Genomic DNA, 19,101 nt, shown 5'->3' with positions numbered 1-19,101 from the left:
TATAATATTCAGTATTGTAAATTAGGTCATATGCCAGAATACAAGTTGATAAATATCTGCATACATCCCAAGTGTTCGTATTAAGAAGGGACAGTCCCTATTCTGGTCCTTTATTCTATACCAATGCCCCTCTTTTCTAGAAGCTCCATATTCTTGGTGTGTCTGCGTGTATACCAGAGCTCCACAGGAATAATACTCACAGTAATGGGTATTTAATCTCCAATAAATGTGTTTAGAAATCAGTTTTTGTACATACGTTGTACTTGTTCTAATTTACATTTTAGTTGCATAAATTAGTCACCTAAAACTTCTCAGAAAAGCCCACCCCTGGCCTCAGCTGTAAAATTAGATGGCCCCTGTTTTACCATTTGACATGTTGCATGTTGTGCATCTGAAAACCAAACACACCATCATGCCTTTGTCCAGACTTACGGTACATCAGTCTGGAATGTGGGTTATCCATATGAAAAATAAATGTACTCTAAACTGTGCATTGGAACAACCTACTTCCAGAGTTAACACAAATAAGGCATTGCCTTTCTCATCGTGGAATTAGGTTTAAATTAAGTCTTCAATGCTAATGTTTTTTTTTTGTTTGTTTGTTTTTTTTATAAATATGGCTGCAAATAAATATATAGCATTGCTAAATATAGATTAGTAAACAGCAAAGTCCAATAAAACTGCTGAAATGGAAAATCTCCATAAATTTGTCTTTACATTCACCACATTTTCTGGTTTACTAAAATAATTGCGTAATTGCTTAAATATTTCATTATAGCCCCCCCAGTACCTCCACTGCCACTTGTAGTCCACCAATCTAAAATGACTTTTGTCCATCTCATACTGTGAGGGAATATATCTTGATTCCAATGTTCAGTGTAATTAAATTAAGGCCTACATCTGATGCTTTTTATATGTAATGAACTTTGTAAAATGCTGTATACGTGTCAGCATAAGTTGCGTTCTCCGTGTATTCTAGTCCCCACCGGAGCACTTATTTTGAGAAACTGTACATTGTGTAACTGTTAGCTAATTTTATCTGCGACCTTCCTATCTTATGAAATATGTAACCACATATTGTTTTGTAAACTAACTTTATATCTTATGCAATATGTAGGTACATTAAAGGATCACTATAGTGTCAGGAAAACAAACTCGTTTTCCTGGCACTATATAATCCTTAGGTCCCCCACACCCTCAGGGACCCCCTCCCGCTGTGCTAAAGGGGTTATCCAGCGCTGGGCTCCCTCGGCGTTGGTGATCTCCGGAGTGGAGCCGAATGCCATGTGCGGCCAGAGCCGCGCATGCATGAAAACGCCCATAGGAAAGCATTTCTCATTGCTTTTCTATGGACTTTCTGTGTGCTCAATGCGATTTTCGCATTGAGCGTCGGGAAAGCGCATCTAGCGGCTGTCAGGAAGACAGCCACTAGAGGCTGAATTGACCCTGTAATGCAAACATAGCAGTTTCTCTGAAACTGCTATGTTTACATCTGAAGGGCTAAAACCTGGGGGACCTGGCACCCAGACCACTTCATTGAGCTGAAGTGGTCTGGGTGACTATAGTGGTCCTTTAACTAATTGTATCTTTTGACTTTCCGATCTCTAACTACATAATTTATTTTTAAACCTTCAAGCTAAGCTGCAACAATATTGAGTATAAATACACCCTACTTTGAATAAACGAACAGGAAGTAATTCTGGACTCACAACCATTTGTGTCGTGTGTTAATTGCTTCTCCAGGCACCTGATATAATTTGGGTTCCCCTGAATATACGTATTGGATCCTTTGTCCATATCAATACTCATGCCCATCAATGTACTACCCATATTTCCATATTACAAAGAACAAACTTAAAAAAAAAAAAAAAGTGTAAAACTAAGTATACAAAAAACTAAAACTTTTCAGTGCATAGTCACTAAAACATATTTTGCTTAATGAAGCAGTTTTGGTGTATATAGCATGCCACTGCAGTTTCACTGTTCAATTCGCACTGAGCTAAATCACTTTGTTTACGTAGCCTTACTCACACCTGCCTGCATCCTAAACACTTCCTGTAATGTTTAAACTTCCTTTATTGCACATTCGGTTTAATTTAAAATTTCTTATCTCCTGTTCTGTTAATAGCATGCTAGACCCTGCAGGAATCTCCTGTATGCAAAGTTCAATTTATAGAGCAGGAGACAAAACTTCTAAAGCAAGTTAACATCAGACCGTTTCATTAAGCTAAAGTTGTTTTGGTGACTAAAGTGTCCTTTTAACTGCTCTCATCATCCTCTGACAGTTCACCGTCATTAATAAATATGCCTTTCTATGCCACCTATTTCTAGATATTATGAGATGTTTGTATACAGAGCACGTGTGCCACAATTTCTAAATATGGATTAATGAGAAGGAACATTCTTTTGGTTTCGAAGCTGACTGCAAAACTTTTAAAAGCAATGTCCCAGAATTGCTCATAAATCTGAAAAAAATGTTCCCTGTTAATCAGTTTTCCCCCTACTCCCTTTAGATAAGTGGACTTGTTCTTAAATGTTTAGAAATGCCCATGTTACATTAACAGCAATAGCTTCGATAACAATGCTTCCATTCTAAAACCGTTCAGTGACCCATTATCTAAATGCAAACAATTAAATAAATAAAAACTCTGAAAAAAACAAAGCCAATTGGGACAAGATACGTAGATGGGGAAGATAATGAAAACAGATGAGGACTGCTTGGTTGTAAATGCATAGGTCATGAATACTGTGAGTTTAGATCCAAGAATGCAGGTGGGGCTAAATGATGAATGAAGAATAATGTGTAACATAAGAGTCATCACAATATACATAACCGTCTGCATAATGGGCTGTGGTCCTGATGCTTTTTTTTCCTAGGGAAAAGGCTGATCTGGAAATTATGTAAGGGCCAGATTATTTATAGAGCTTGTGAGACAACGCACAACTGCCCTTTTTAGAAGATGTACTTTTAATGAAGGCTGTGGCCACCATATATGGTCTGTTTACTCATCGCTGGAATGTACTTGATGTAACAGAAAATACTGCATAAAGACAGCAAGGGAACAAAATGATTTATTTTCTCTAACTTCAGCTATGCTTTTAAAGGGAAGCTGTCACAGCAGGTTCACTTTAACTTAGAATGAGTCCTTAAGTGATGACTGTATAATATCTCAGAACTATACATTTATAGTGTTTTATTAGCATGTCTTAAAGCAATTCCCTTGTTTCAAAATAAGTCAGCATTGCCATCATTGCCAACGTAACACCCACCCTCTGCTTCTATTTACCTGATTGGCCCATCTTGGGAACACTTTCCCAATCAAGGTATACCTCCCCATCCCACCATCATGCTGACTACGTAACCAGCTTGTCCAACTCAATTTCTGGAGTTAAACACTAGCTAGAGAGACATCAGCATGCCAAGTATATTATATGTACTGCAGTTGCTGTGAAGGAGAAGAACAAGAAACACCATTCATACTGTAGTTGCTGTGAAGGAAAAGAGCAGGACACTCCATTCTTAATCTAGCCTTCAAGAACCCATATCTTTCTATAGCTTGTTACGAAAATCTACACTTTGATGAACAATACTGCCAATTTTTTTAAATACCAGAACAGAATGCTAAAATGCCACCTCTACTCTTCAGATTGCATAATGTTTTCTAAGCCTGTGGAAGGCCAAGTAAGCCTTTTCCAGTTTGTTAGAGAGTACATTTAAGCAAGTCAGACCCTTTACTTTACTTGCATGTGTGTGCAAGGTGAACAATTGAAGCATTTAAAATTTTAGGCTAACTGGGGTAATTATTCACATAAGAAATGTTTTCAGTTACATTTTCTTGTCCTAAACTTGAAAACTCACTTTGAATTCTAAGCAAATGGGAATATCACATGGACACTGGTTGTCTCTTCTGTAGAGACACAATTTATATGGAAAAAAAGCAAGTACTTCTGGGAAAGGACAGTGCTGCTTCTACCTGGGGACTTGAGCAGGCTTTTTCATTTTAAGCTATTTTGAAGGTTTGTAATGGTCTATCATGTCAACTGTATGAAAAATTTGTGAAATCGATCGGTAGTGGACTTTGTTTGTTACATAAAATAAAGTTTTATAGTAGTTTTCCTAACAAAAATCTTAGCTTTTTTTTATGCAGAGTTCCAAAAATATTTACATAACCTTTTTCACTCCTTTTGTTCATTACACCATCGCTATGCACTGAAATAACTAAACAGTGTGAGAGAAGAATCAGCACTGCTTTTAAAAAATATTTTTTTTTAAAAATGGAAAAAGGCTTCATAATTAAGAGTAAAAGTTTAATTTCTTGGAGAACAAACTGTAAAACTGTAGAAATGGCTGCAAAGCCTTATAATCTGAAAGTGGTGTAAAGTTGTAAACGTAAAGTAACCAATTAAATGTACCTGCTGGTTCTACTAGTTCCCATATTTTAGAATTTAGCACCACTTCACTGATCATAACTCCTCTAATATGGGCATACACCCATCAGAAAAGCCTTCAAACACAATGATTAGAGAGAGAATACCTTTTCTTTATCACTAGCTTCACGAGACACCAATGATCCCTGGAAAACAAAAAGAGAGAGATACAGACCGGAACCAAAAATACAACAAACGTAAGTAAAATAAATACATACAGTATATGCACCCTGGGGCTCTTTAGATGATTCACACATAGGGTTTCATAAATACATATAATAAAAAAACACAACCCTAACATTTATAGAAAAGACCCATTACATAACCAAGTAAAAGGTTATATTTCTATTAGATAATTATATACGTAAATATAATGCTACCCAAGAAAAAAATAAAACTAATGTGTTACTTTGAATGTCTGTGTGTATATAGGAAGGTTTTTAAATCAATGTTTGATCCTTGAGACATTCACCCTTTTCTGATGAAAAATGGTCCCTCACCTGGCAAGCAGATTTTGCAATCAAGTTGGACCAGAATGCAATTTCCCAAGTTTAATTGGACAATATGTGATGGATCAAATCACCTGCTTCCTGGAGGATAATCAGGCTACAATCTTTAATTTAGTGTCTGAAGGCACCACCCCCTATCCCCGGTCTGCGTAAACACAGAAAATAATTACTTCTCCAGAGGATTGAATGACTGTCTTTTAACATGCTAATTTGTCCACTGACATAAACAACTCCATTGGGTAAAGTCGCTACTTAGGTAACCTCTATGAATATTTCAGAACTATATTAGATGTCATGAGCCATGCAGGCCATATAGGCATCAAGTGTGAGGTGAAAATAAAGAAGACCAGGCTTAATCTGTAGACTTATTTTCCAAACTCCCATTAGGACAACATGAACAACTACTGCACACCGACCGGTTTTCTAAAGAATTTACAATTTATTAGCAAAGTCACCACAATGATTTAGTCAAAAGAAGAAAAAATAAATAAATAAATAAAATAAAAATAATAATAATTATATATATATATATATATATATATATATAAATAAAAGATAAACAAAGACAAAACACAAGTGCCCAGACACAATTTTTCACCTTGAGATCATACTTCTTGTGGACTGTAAGCCTGTGGCTGAACATATTCCTCATTACTAGCATATAGGAGTCTTCATTCTCCACACTCAGACGGTACATCCCAAGAAACTGTGGCAGCAGTGTGCTCCCGTGACATTTCACTATGTGCTGTGACAAAACAAGAAAAAGCTTTTTAATCTGCCTTAGCGGAATAGCAAAAAAAAAAAAGTGTAAATATCTATAAAGAGACAATGAGCACTATTTTCTGTAAAAGTAATGGGGCAGTTTGATTTAAAACCACTGATCTCCCAATATTAAAGCTCTGCATCTACGCCACCAACACAATAATATAAAAATGATTCATCGGCATTTCAGTAGAAATCTACCTAACTTTAAATAACAATGATGGGCGGAGAGGGGGAATTTTTTTTTTTTTTTTTTAAATGGGAATTGGGGGCTTCAGTTACACCATGTGGCCATATTGTGTTAAGCCCACCACTACGTCACAGTACCCCAATATCGATGGGTTCTACACTAATTTTAACATGGGAAATTTATATGCCAACTTGCAATATAGGGGTGCAGGAACCAAAGACTCCTTCTCCGCATTCAAGTTATGTATGATGGGCAGATTGCAATGCCAGCTATTGCTAAAAAAAAGCGAGGTACATACTCCATGGTTGCATAAGAGACTGTGGCTGCATAATTTATTCCATTGTTTTTTGATGGAAATTGTATGCCGTGGCAATTTGTTCCACTCATTTTACAAGGTAAATCCAAATAAATACAAATTCTACTGGCACCATGTTTTTAGAGTACCTGTCATGCATATACTCACTAACACACTCACTTCTGACTATCCATCATATATTGCCAATTCCTACGTTCTGCAGAAGCCATGAGTTTTTTTATTTTTTTATTTTAGATAGTTTATGTACTCATAGTGTTTCAACTTTAACACTGAGCATATACTGATATATTAGAAAGGAGTGGATGCAGTATGTGGACTAATGGTTACTTACTTGGTGATAATCAGATAGAATACTATGCATGTTTGCAACATCTTCACTGGATATCTCTTTAACTGCCAAGGTTTTATCATAGGACAGGAGAAAGAGTCCACTGTGAGCTTCACTTTCACCATACGGAGAACTGCGTGTCAGAGAGACCTGGAAATAAATAATGTACATAAAAATTATATAAAATAATTCCTTTGTAAACTTTTCAATTTTTAAAATATTTGCTATGTAATAATAGTGTATCTATTCAAACACACATTTATACATACATAAACACAAATTACTGTACTGCATCAACTGCATATCTCAAGGACATTGGGAAGTCCCCACTGACCACAGAAACTCAAGAAATGATGTTTCCACAGCTATCCCAGAGTTCCTACCTTGACATGCAAATTAGCACAGACAGGCATTGTGTTTCAGACTTCACGCTGCATTTCTGCAGGTGACCTTAACAATGGACACCTTTTTTCCCCGCTCTTTTTAATCTTTAAATGGTTTTGTGTATATATATATATATATATATATAAAAAAAAAACACGCATGGGTATGATGCATGGCGCTCGATCTGGTCTGCAAGTTATCTTACGATCTGGCTGCCAACGTACATACCATCAGTGGAATCAGAGACAATATTGTGTTGAGGCAGACATCTGGGGAAGTCTACAAAACGTTTGGTTTCATTGAAGATTCCCAAGAGTACAGTGGCTTTCATTATTCTTAAAGAGAAGAAGTTTGGGACAACCAGGGCTCTTTCAAGAGCTGGCCACACAAACAGAGCAATCAAGGGAGAAGGTCCTTGGTAAGAGAGGTGACCAAGAACCCATTTATCACTTTTGGTGAACTCCAAAGATCATGTGTGGAGATAGGAAGATACTTGTGGAAGGACAACCATCACTGCAACATTCTGCTATTATACTTGAAAGAATTATATAAAAAAAAAAAATAAAAAAAATAAAGGAATGGAGGTGGCGGTTGTTATTTAACCAGCATAGCCTGAACGCATTGCTTAACAGTTTGAAATACAACCGGTATTGCATCTCAGGCATGCACAGACATCTTCTTATGCAGTGAATTTACACATTTTCCATTTCAAGGTTATTTAAAATAAATAAATACAAAATTGTATGGAAGTAAAAAATCAGATGGTCCATAAAAAAAAAAATATATATTTAAACTTTCATAAGCTTTCACACAATACCAGAATATGCAAGTATTTTTTTTTTATATATATTTGCCATCCATATATATAAAAAAAAAAAAAAAAAAAAAAAAAGGGAGATGGACAGAATACTATACTGCATGTAACAAGTAAGCAGGGATGACAAAATGTTAAAATGTCTCTAAATAAACTGGGCACTTCAGGTGTAGTCTTCAGCTGAAAACTGTCAGAAGCTGGAATAAATCTATTGGTAATTTTTCTTAGAGTCTACAGTGACCTTAAAATTTTCACGCCCCTCTATTTTGGCCCATCGACAAGAATAGATCTAGGTATGCATCTAGAATGCTCCTGTAATTAATGCATGCCAAATGAACAAATACGACAATTTCCCTAAAGCCTTCTTAAATAAAAAGGCCAACGGCCCAGAGATTTTTGTACCCTGGTGGGGGCTGTTTGGGTTTTTGAAGCCTTAATTTCTTTTTTGTTGATTACTGTAACGGATTGACGGGCACCCAGACTGGGTACCTCCGTTGAAGGATGCTCCTAGCGCTTCCTGAGAACTCAAGGTACTGCAGCAGACACCACAACCACCGAACCGGAGAAGCATACAAATGCTCTCAAGCATATGAATGCTGTAAACCGCTGAACAGGAAAAACCATATGAAAGGTTTAACGAGACAACACTTCGTTTTGAGGGTCAAGCAGAATCTGACTGTACTGGCACATACAGCCTCTTTTATTCCCAATCCACAAACATAGTACTGCCCACAGGGTTTTACAGAACAACCAATCAATATGTACAATACACACAGACACTCCCACACAAAATCATCCCCTCTGCCTGTGATATGATTACTGAACACAATGGGTAATATAATTGTCACAGACAGAGAAATACAGTTTTATAAAACATATCACAGGGACCCCAAAACATGCAATAACCCCAGATAAAGTATATCCTCAGAACCGGGGGATCTGGGTGAACCACATACCCAAAATTCACCCAGATCCGTTCAGTAGTTTGGAAGATACAGTTTAATGCAGATTCCGCAGACCATATACAGATTATATAAAAAATAAATACTGTATAATGTGTCCCCTGTTATATAGTTTAAAACTACTGCACGATGTGTTTGTGCACCAAATACCGGCGAGATGGCACCGTGTAGAAAAGTCACAACAGTGTGTGTGTTAAAATGGCCGCCATCCATTGTTCTCACCATGTGCTTCATCCATTGTTCTCACCATGTGCCTCTGATACATGAAATGGTAGCCACCCAGTAACTCCACAGTATGTCTCCAGATGGTTCTTAAAGGGCCAGTAGCAGTAATCCTGTATTTTAAGGGTCAAATCTCCCAGGGGCCATAGTCAGCAGGCAGGCAAACAGGCTTCTCCAATGCCCCGTGGCGAGGTTGGTTACGCCACGATGACCTTTTGTAAGGCCATGGATAGAGGAAAGATGTAGATCTAGATTTAGGAAGGACATTTTAACTGTATAACACAAGAAGAAATGGGAATGTTCCCTCTATGGAATGGAAGAAGGAACAGTAGTTTAAGATTCCCAAGTTGCTCATGTTAAAAGGACACTAGCCACCAGACCAATTACAGCTTAATGTAGTTCTGGTGTCTACTGCCTGTTCCTGTAGGCTCTTCAGAGTAAACACTGCCTTTCAGAAAAAAGGCAGTGTTTTCATTATTGCCTAGGAACATCTCTAGTGGCAGTCACTTAGACTAGCATTAGATGTGCTTCTTGGGTCAGTGCTGCACAATGTGCATTATCGACATTCAGCATCTTTGCATGTAGGCACTAAATGTTTCTTATAGAGATGCACTGCTTCAATCCATCGCTATGAGGATTTGCGCTGGCCACCTAACGGAACACTACAAAGTCTATAAAGATTACAGCCAGCAGTAATGGTGCCAGAAGTGACATTAGTATGGTTTGACTTCTTATATGCCTCATGGCCGCAGCCCATACTTCCAGTCTTCTCCAGCGAAATAATTTGGTTACCTCGATATAGCTAAGCAGGGCCATAGTGGACTCTGGCAGCTAGACTGTGTCCAGTGATAAGTGACAGTAAAACTATCCATGATTTGCTTTACTGATAACTAAATGAACATTTCTGTTTTAATGCAACTGCATATAAATTAATGTAGATATATTTATCGTTGTTGCACAAGAGGACACAGTGGCACTTTAAAAGGACAACGAAAATGTAAAGAAAAATGTTATATTGGTATTTAAATTATATACAGACAAACTTGTAGAACTTTAATGCAGTGCTACTCATGAACGGACATATATTGTCTTTTTAAAAACCTGACCTTTAGTAATGGTACAATGTACTGTGCAGCATGAGAAAGTCAGAATTAACCAATAAGCACTTTCACACCAGGACCTTGACATCTAATTCATTGCGATAAGAAGATTTGTGTTAATAAGAGGATTTTATGTATTATATCCCCAACTGAAGAAAGTCGAATGAATATAAACTACTTAGTGACTTGCTTCACTAACACTTAGCAAATAAATCCCTTTTAAGAACCTCATCATCATTTACAAGCAATGAACTCTGTGGTTTGCCAAGCTCTCCCACAAGGATACGGTAGAGAGGAATAAAAAAAAAAAAAAAAATTGCAGTGAGAAATGGTCAGGTTCCGTTTATGTATGTAATCCGTCACCCCCAAATAATACCACAGAACTGTGTATGTTGTCTGTCACTATAGTGAAGGATGCCTACAGATGTGTAAAAAAAAAATAAAAAATTATATATATATATATACATACACACACATACACACACACACACAATTTTAAAACTTTTGCTACTACAAAATAAATACCAATATAAGTCTCAAAAAATATATAAAAATATTATTATTATTATTATTATTATTAAGTGCTAGGGATTTATTAGAGATACAAGCAATTTGCTCCAGTTTATAGTCCAACAATGCTACTCGAAAGAGGATACTAATCTAGGTCAATGTTATGCCAAAATAGTATAGTAATGAGATTCCCTTTGCAGTCTTTACTAAAAGTGAGAATCACAGGACTAAGCAAGGAGACAGAAACTCGCTCCTCACTAGTAGAGTATGTATATCTATATATTTGCCCAATCTTGCACTCTGCTCAACTAACAGTGCCTCTTGTGCTCCCTTACCAGAGCGGAGAACTGGGACTCAGCTAAATTCTGTCCAGCTTCCTGTTTACCGCCATACTTGTCTCACAGTGCGGACTGGTGTACATTTGGAGCGGGAGAGGCGGCCGCTTTCCCGATCTGGACTTTCCGAAGCCCCTGTGGTGTCCCATAAGTGCCCAGTTACCCCCCCCCCCCCCCCCATTGGGGCCAGCGGGGTTCATCCCAGTCCACCCCACTGAGGCCCTGCGGACTCAACACAACCTGCGGGCCCTTTCTAAAATGGCAGATGCCACGAAAGCTATCGATCCAACTGTGGAGCAAGCAGACATTTCCTGACTTGACAGACACTTTGCAGCATTCTGGCAGCAGCTACACCAATGCCTGAAATCACAAGTCCAGCGGCGAGCCCACTCACCTCAGTCTGTCACAGGAAATCAAGCGCAAAGCATTGGTTCCTTTCCCAGACCGGCCTCATGTTGAAGACGTAAGCGTCACCTAAAAAGTGCGATGATTGGCCCTGGTGGGCGGCGGGGCCTTGCTCCCAAGGGAAAAGAGAGAAAGCCGAGCTGTTCATTTGTGAAAGCCCCATCATGGCTGCAGAACAAGCAGCGCACTTCATCTGGGCGAGAGGCAACACGACGGGATATCCCTGCTGGGCCCAAAGCAGGACTGAAACACGTCTGAGGCGCTGTGGGGGACCACAAAGAAGACAGAAGACCCAATCTACCTACATCCTAGTGCAGTGCCCTCAGATAGGCCTCCTTGAAGCAGAACTGTTCTCTACCTTTGCAGAGTATTGGTTGAATGGGGTTGTGGATTGAGCCGAGCCTCTGAGCCCCCAACATCTCTGGATGCCTACATAGATGCTTTTTAGTCCACAGCTCCCAATTGTTTAGCCAATACCTATAGTTATGGTATGGCACTCTTTTCTGAAATCCTTAGAATGTCTCATTTGGGGCCCCCTGTGGGAATCCTCTTGTTATATCTGGTATTGTTTTACTCGTATTTCTTTTACAAAAAAAAAAAGTGCAGCAGCTCTTGACTTCTCATACCTGTATTTGGTTATTGTGATTTAATGTGTAATTGCTTCAGCTTTTATCTTACTCTGTATTCCAAAAAAAAAGTATTAAAAAAGTAAAATAAATGATTAACATTATGATCAACCTTACTCATTAGTACACAAGGCTTGAGCACTTTCACAAAGCTCATCAGGCAGGGTAAAGAATGTAACAATGTGAGCATGCTATGCAAATAGGATAGGCAGAGTATTCAACCTGTGAAATACAATTATTAACTGTAAGCCAATAGTCATGCCTCGCAAAAAGACACAAAAAAATAAAATAAAAAAAATAAACTTCTAGTGAGAATTGTACATTAACATAAATACAGAAAGCATGTACACTGAGGTTTATTGTTGTTCAAAATGGCGATAGAAAGTCAAACATCCCAAGAGACCCTGACTAAGGTAGTGTGTACGTAGTAAAATATGGCAAACCCACGCTTTGCACTACATGTTAGTGTGGAAAACCAATAAAAGGGCTTTCCTGCACTCAATCTGCGGCGAGCCCTCCAAGGGTGAAGATGGATTATTTTTAGTTGGGGCACGGGTTTTATTTTTGCGGCAGGTTTTTTTAATTAAGTTAGGAATTCTGGATTTTTTTTATAAACTAGAAGAACAAAAATAAAATATATGACTTCTGATGGCAAGTATCTATTTTTTTATTACATATTGGCTTTTTTTGTATTAGTAGTAGAGTGAGGGGTGGTAGACAAGTCATTTATTTTAGGGGTTGGCTAAGGTATTGGAGAACCCTTGTCCACGAAGAGGAAAAGAGGGGGACTTAATTGAGTTTTGGGTTGTGGAGAGGGAAACTATGGCATGTCCAAACCCACCTCCCTCATAATAATTACTGCCCCACTTAATGTTATCATTATAGCCAAATTTGCCACCCAAACTCCTCCCACAGTTTTTACACTACATAGACAGAAATATACCAAAACGTGCGGATTGTTCCCGATTAGATTGCTATTACTTTGTGGAACGTTTCGCCGAACGGTTCACGGAATATCGTCGTTCTTGTGGCGAAATTGGTCCCATAGGAATGAATGGCAAAATGTTCAAAACTAGAGTGGGAGCTGGCAAAAGCTGAAAAATCAGGACATGATTTCTAAACTGCCACCACTCCCTCATTTGCAAGCCCACCTACACAAATCTTATATCAAAACGTTCAGCTATCCCTGCTGCCACTAGAATTCATGCAATAACTAATAAGCCATAGTCCTGATAGTTTTCACAATATGACCATTTGTTTGCAACTCATGCCGTCCATTGACATTCATTGAAACCTCACTCTAGCCAGCTCAAACTTGAAGGGCAATATCTAAACTGCGACTGTGCCTTCATTTTTAATACTTCAGATACATACAATGCATTAAAATGTAGGTCTGGGTCTTGTGATTCTCACAATATAAAGCTCTTCGCTGTAGGATGTATAGTTTTTAAAATACGACCGTTTGAAGATGGCAACCACCAAAATACTCTGACCTGTGCCAGGCTGGAGAAGCAAGTGATGTCATAGACAGGGCCTTTTGTACACCTGCTATTGTTTTTATAAATGTATGGTTTAATGTAACTGTGAAGCACTTTGGGCAACAACGTTGCAATTAAATGTGCTATATAAATAAATAACAGTTATTCCGCCCACTCCAGTTGTAGACTACTGGTGGAGGCAAGAACACTTCACACAATTTCCCCAGAAATTGTAGCTTTTCTAGTTACAAATATTATGGCCCCACTCACCGGCATGCTAGGGGGGAGGAAGAGGGAGGTGAGAACTGAGGTGGCAATTCCGGTGTTGCAAATCGATTCGAATGCAGAAATAATTGTTTTTTTTTATAAATTTCAAACCAATGTTACAGAATCGGTTGCACTGACTGAATCCTGATCACATTTGGCTTTAGTAAATCTGAATTGCCAACAAGGGAAATTTGGACAAAATCCCGTGTTTAGTGAATAGCCCAGTTTCAGTACTACCTAGAACTGGGCGATGGCTGATGACAGTTCGTGTAGCAGGAGCCCAACAGTCGGCTTCTACTTCAGTCCGACCAAAAGTGTATGAATATGGCAGAGAAATCTAGTGTACTTTTACAAATACTTCATTAAAAAATAAATACATTTTTACAAAAGCGCAACCCCCTCCTATCTTTTCATTACATGCTGCAAGGATTCTAATAAAAACTAAAAATAAATAAGATTTGGTTGTCTTAAGGTACTTAAAACATATTTACAAACACTATTTGAGCTTTGTTTTGTGTGTGGAGGAACACATAGGACATTATTCTACTGTTAAACAAGGGATGGAGAAACCCTTTAACCCCTTAAGGACACCGCTTCAAAAGCTTGTCTTACCCTTAAGGACACAAGCCCTTTTTGCGGTTTGTGTTCAAACGCAATTTGCATCAACACATTATATACTGTTTTTTAGAGGGCAAAAAGGGCTTTAATTTGTGGTCACATATACATGCCAACAGTTTTGGCAATAATAGCGTGTGCATAATATGTCCAGCTTAGAAAAAGTAATTGAAAATAAATGTATGTGTCTTGATTTATAGAGTACATAATACGTATAAGATTTCAGCTCATTTTGAAAGTTACAGGTCACAAAATACAAGGACTAAAATAAAATTTCAATGTGAAACAATTTTCGAAGTTGGTATGTTTGTCTTGTAGGTTTAAGTAGCCATCACAAAAAAAACTAAATTGCCACACAAAAAGGTATATATTTATTTTAAGTACATATCAGACTATTTACCTAAATATTGGAGTAAAATTGTGTTATTTAACTAATTTGGCATATACACATATAACACGGTTTTTGTAATGTGTATTTCGTAAAGCTGGTGTATGCTATTCCTGCACCCCATATTGTGTTCAGCTACATCTGCTGAGTATAACGATACCCCCATTGTATGCCTTTGGCACTATTCTGTGAAGCTACAATGCCATATAAGAGACAAGGCTATTTCAGTTTCTATAGTTAGAATTTTCAAAGACGGATTTGACGGGCCTATTTCTCATTTTGGGGTATTATAGCAGTTTGACTGTTCAAATAACCCCACAAAGGGCATCCATTTGATAAAGCAGATACCTCAAGGTATCTAATATGACATATATTGTGCCTTAACTGGTCATCATTTTAATTTATGCCAATGTTTGTGGTGAGGTGGGGGGTGGGGGGAAGGAAGAGGGAGAGCATTTTTACATACATGTTGCATTTTTTTTTTTTTTTTATCTTTATTTTGGAGAGATGACATACAAATTATGCGCAAACATTCCACAGAGTGACATTACAATGCAAGACTGCTATAACAATGTAAAGTGTCAGGTGTGAACTTCACTTTTTTTCTTCTTTTTTTTTTTTTTTTACAAAAACAGGTTAAAGGGACACTATAGTCACCTGAACAACTTTAGCTTAATGAAGCAGTTTTGGTGTATAGAACATGCCCCTGCAGCCTCACTGCTCAATTCACTGCCATTTTGGAGTTAAATGCCTTTGTTTATGAACCCTAGTCACACCTCCTTGCATGTGACTTGCACAGCCTTCCATAAACACTTCCTGGAAAGAGAGCCCTATTTAGGCTTTCTTTATTGCAAGTTCTGTTTAATTAAGATTTTCTTATCCCCTGCTATGTTAATAGCTTGCTAGACCCTGCACGAGCCTCCTGTATGTGATTAAAGTTCAATTTAGAGATTGAGATACAATTATTTAAGGTAAATTACATCTGTTTGAAAGTGAAACCATTTTTTTTTTCATGCAGGCTGTGTCAATCATAGCCAGGGGAGGTGTGGCTAGGGCTGCATCAACAGAAACAAAGTGATTTAACTCCTAAATGACAGTGAATTGAGCAGTGAAATTGCAGGGGAGGGGGCGGAGCCTGCTACCAGACCTGAACGGACGCCATTTCGTTTAGCTCCCAAATTCCCTAACTCAATCCAGACAAAATCACCTTTTCCAGCGCCCATCCAGCCTTGCCACTTACCGCACGGGCACAAGCATAGTCAGCTGTACCACCCGATGCCTTTTTTTCAGCCGCAACGGCTACAGAAGAGGAGACGCAAAATCGGGGCCTACCTCACGCCATCGAGCCCCGGCCTCGCGGAAATCCTACGCGGACACCCGGTGGAACTCGGGGACTCCGACTATTCGTGGGAACTACCCTCCATACCTGCGCACACACCAGCCATGGGACGCCGATCCCAAAAACCGCAAGGTACGCCTGGGGACAGGGATATTGGGACCATGCTACAACGGCCCACTACCTCTAAGCCACCCACCATGCCAGACAGGTCAGACCTCGCCCGGGCGCCCGACACAGCCCATCAGAGCCCTGATCTCACTGGCCTGTCCCAGAAAAGACAGCCGGACAAGGCACCCAGCATGAGACAGCCTGATCCTGCCTCCCCTGAGCTCATCCAGACACCACCACCTGCAAGGCCCCAAATCCCAGACAGCCTGGACTCTGACTCCCAGGTACACTCCCAGCCCCTGCAGCAGCTAAGTACAAACAGTATAATATTGCACAGACCAGACTCCCCAGGGCCTTCACAAGTGCCACAAACACATCCACTGGAGCCCACAGATGATTCAGCTCCAACCACCAAACGAGACCTCAAAGTTCTCCTGGCAGAGATCCATAAACTCCTGGCAGCTGACTCAGCCACCCTCAAGACTGAATTACGCACAGTCGCAGAACGGGTTAAAACCACGGAAGAAGAAGTGGTGATAGTGCACACTCACATGAACCAAATGGAAGACACCATCAGACAAATTCAGCAACAACAAACCTACCTGACAATTAAAATGTCAACAATAGAAGACCGGCAACGCCGTTCCCATATTAAAATCAGGGGCATACCCATGGCGATTTCTGCCGACGAGCTACCACACTATGTCAGGCGCCTCTTGAATACAGTGTTACCACACTCACTCGCAAGGAAAATCGTGACCGACGGGGTATACCGCTTACCTAGCGCCCCACACATAAAAACTCCACCGGCCAGAGATGTCATCTTCAAATGTGTCTCTGTACAAGATAAAATACAAATAATGGCGGGGCTGAAAGGCAAGACACCACTGCTATTTGAAAACTCCTCATTAACATTCTTCCAGGACCTGTCAAAAGCTACCCTCCTGTGGCGCAAATCCTACGGACCGATCACCACGCAGCTACGCTCTGCGAATATAGCCTACAGGTGGGGCGCTAACGGAACTTTGGAGATAACACACAATAAAACCACTCATGTACTGACCTCAGTAGAAGGAGCAACACCCCTCCTGGATACCCTGGGACTGTCTAGACCTGCGAACGCTACACGGCACAGACCTCAGACGACGGCCGGGGACCCAGCGAACATCGCCCTGTCCGAGCCAGAACTCAACGGATTACAACACCCTGTCCCGTGACCGGTGTGGACTGACACCACCAGTCTTCCCAACCCAACAGTGGCAAACCCTTCCTGTTTGGACATTAATGTTTATTGCGTTTGATATTGCTATTTGCCCTTTTTTTAATTTTTTTTATTTTTTATATTTTCCCTTTTTTTTTCCCTCTCTCTTTTTCTTTTCTTTTGTTTTTATAATACACTTCCTACAAACGTTTTACGCTACACTCAAGCTTCACCACCATGGGTCCAAGGCTCACTAACCCCACACTAGAGGGCCACAAAATGGTTAGCACCACAAGAATCAACACAACCTGTGCCCGCACACTTGGCGTCCACACACTCAAACCTCCCCTCCCCCCGCTGCCCCCTTGGTTAGGGGTACTCAATCGATGCGAAAGCACCACCTGCGACTGACTCCCTCACTAAGCTCCACACAAAGAGCTAGACTCACGAACACGGCCTAGGCGCAACACAGGCACATCATAACTACACCAACTCACCATTGTCCACACGGAGCGCCAACACCAACAGACCCGCAATCCGCAAGTACTGCCACCAAACATCCAGCTTCACCCTACTCACGAGGGTATACAAAACATACGCATACACAGTTCCATATGTTGATGTTATTTCTGATTACGTTATTGCTTGACCCAAAATTTTGGTGCAAAATTTAAACTATATTCTTTCAAAATGTTATTGGAGCACTCACGTGCACATCTGTCTGTGAAACTCAAATATCCTGCACCACAAACGAAAAATAAAGAATTAAAAAAAAAAAGAAATTGCAGGGGAATGATCTATACACTAAAACTGCTTTATTGAGCTAAAGTAATTTAGGTGACTATAGTGTTCCTTTAAGTACAAGAATTCAGAACAACTGATCGTAACACAAGTCTAGCAACATAATACTCAGAGCGTAGCAAACTAGTAGAGAGTTTGAGTATGTAATACAAGCAATTTTGAATTGGAAACAAGCATGTTCTACGATATTACCAATCCGAGGTATGCAAGAAAATCTGGGCCCATTAAGAGGGTACTGGTTAGCTGCAGGCAGGCTATATGCGCTTGTGTACCTTCTATGAGAGGTTATTGCATGAATACATGCGTGAAGAGCCAGCTAGCCAAGCTCAGGTGGGAACATAGCTAGAGGCTGAGCCTCAGTGTGTGTATTACTTTCTCGGTCAGTGTTTAAGTGTAAGAGAATACGTAATGCGACAAGCTAGGTCAACTTGAGTGAGTGCACCCGGGTTATTAATAGACAACAAGCGAGATATGGTTTAGAACGGGTGTAAGTAGAGATCATGCTTTACAGTTCGTTAAGAAACGATCTCGGGACCCCTAACCTAGGGGGCGATGGGTGGGGAGAGACCTACTCTCCTGAAGTTAGCATAGCAACGGCCTAGGACCTTTCAGGCGGGCACATTGCATATCAAATGTAAAACATAAGAGAAGCTAAGGAAAATAACTAGGCAACAAGGTGTAACAGCATAGGCATTAAAAAGTAAGATAACATGGGCCACAGCTGTGAACCCTCTCCCTGTTGACTTCGATCTGCTTGGTAGTCAGGTTCCGGTGTGAGTCGATGTTGTATTCCATGGGACAAACAGTATCAGGTTCGCTCTGCAAAGGCTGTGACTTGTACCTCTACCGAGGTGGTCAGTCCCAAGGTGCACAGTAACTGTGGTGCGTCTGCCGGTGAGGTAATTTTACAGGTAGCCCCTTTGCGAGTAACGTACAGAACTCACGGGCCTCCCCATCTATAGGCTATCCCTGAGCCTTGAAGCTGGCTTGTGACAGATTTGAGGGATCTTCGC

The 19,101-nt window shown here is 39.8% G+C and overlaps 1 protein-coding gene across 1 annotated transcript in view; it reads right to left on the bottom strand.

Annotated features, from left to right (window-relative positions):
• PIP4K2C (phosphatidylinositol-5-phosphate 4-kinase type 2 gamma) overlaps positions 1-19,101 on the bottom strand; it is a 59,101-nt gene that overhangs the window by 23,976 nt on the left and 16,024 nt on the right. Inside the window, exons 4-6 of the mRNA XM_063427555.1 lie at positions 6,537-6,683; positions 5,536-5,682; positions 4,536-4,574 (exon numbers count right to left, since the gene is read on the bottom strand). Coding sequence (XP_063283625.1) covers positions 4,536-4,574; positions 5,536-5,682; positions 6,537-6,683 — 333 coding nt within the window. The remainder of the gene's footprint in view (positions 1-4,535; positions 4,575-5,535; positions 5,683-6,536; positions 6,684-19,101) is intronic.

Source organism: Pelobates fuscus, chromosome 1 (assembly GCF_036172605.1).
Source record: "Pelobates fuscus isolate aPelFus1 chromosome 1, aPelFus1.pri, whole genome shotgun sequence".
NCBI classification, from domain to species: domain Eukaryota; kingdom Metazoa; phylum Chordata; class Amphibia; order Anura; family Pelobatidae; genus Pelobates; species Pelobates fuscus.
The sequence above is the reverse complement of the archived record's forward strand: the minus strand, read 5'-3'. Positions and strand labels throughout refer to the sequence as shown.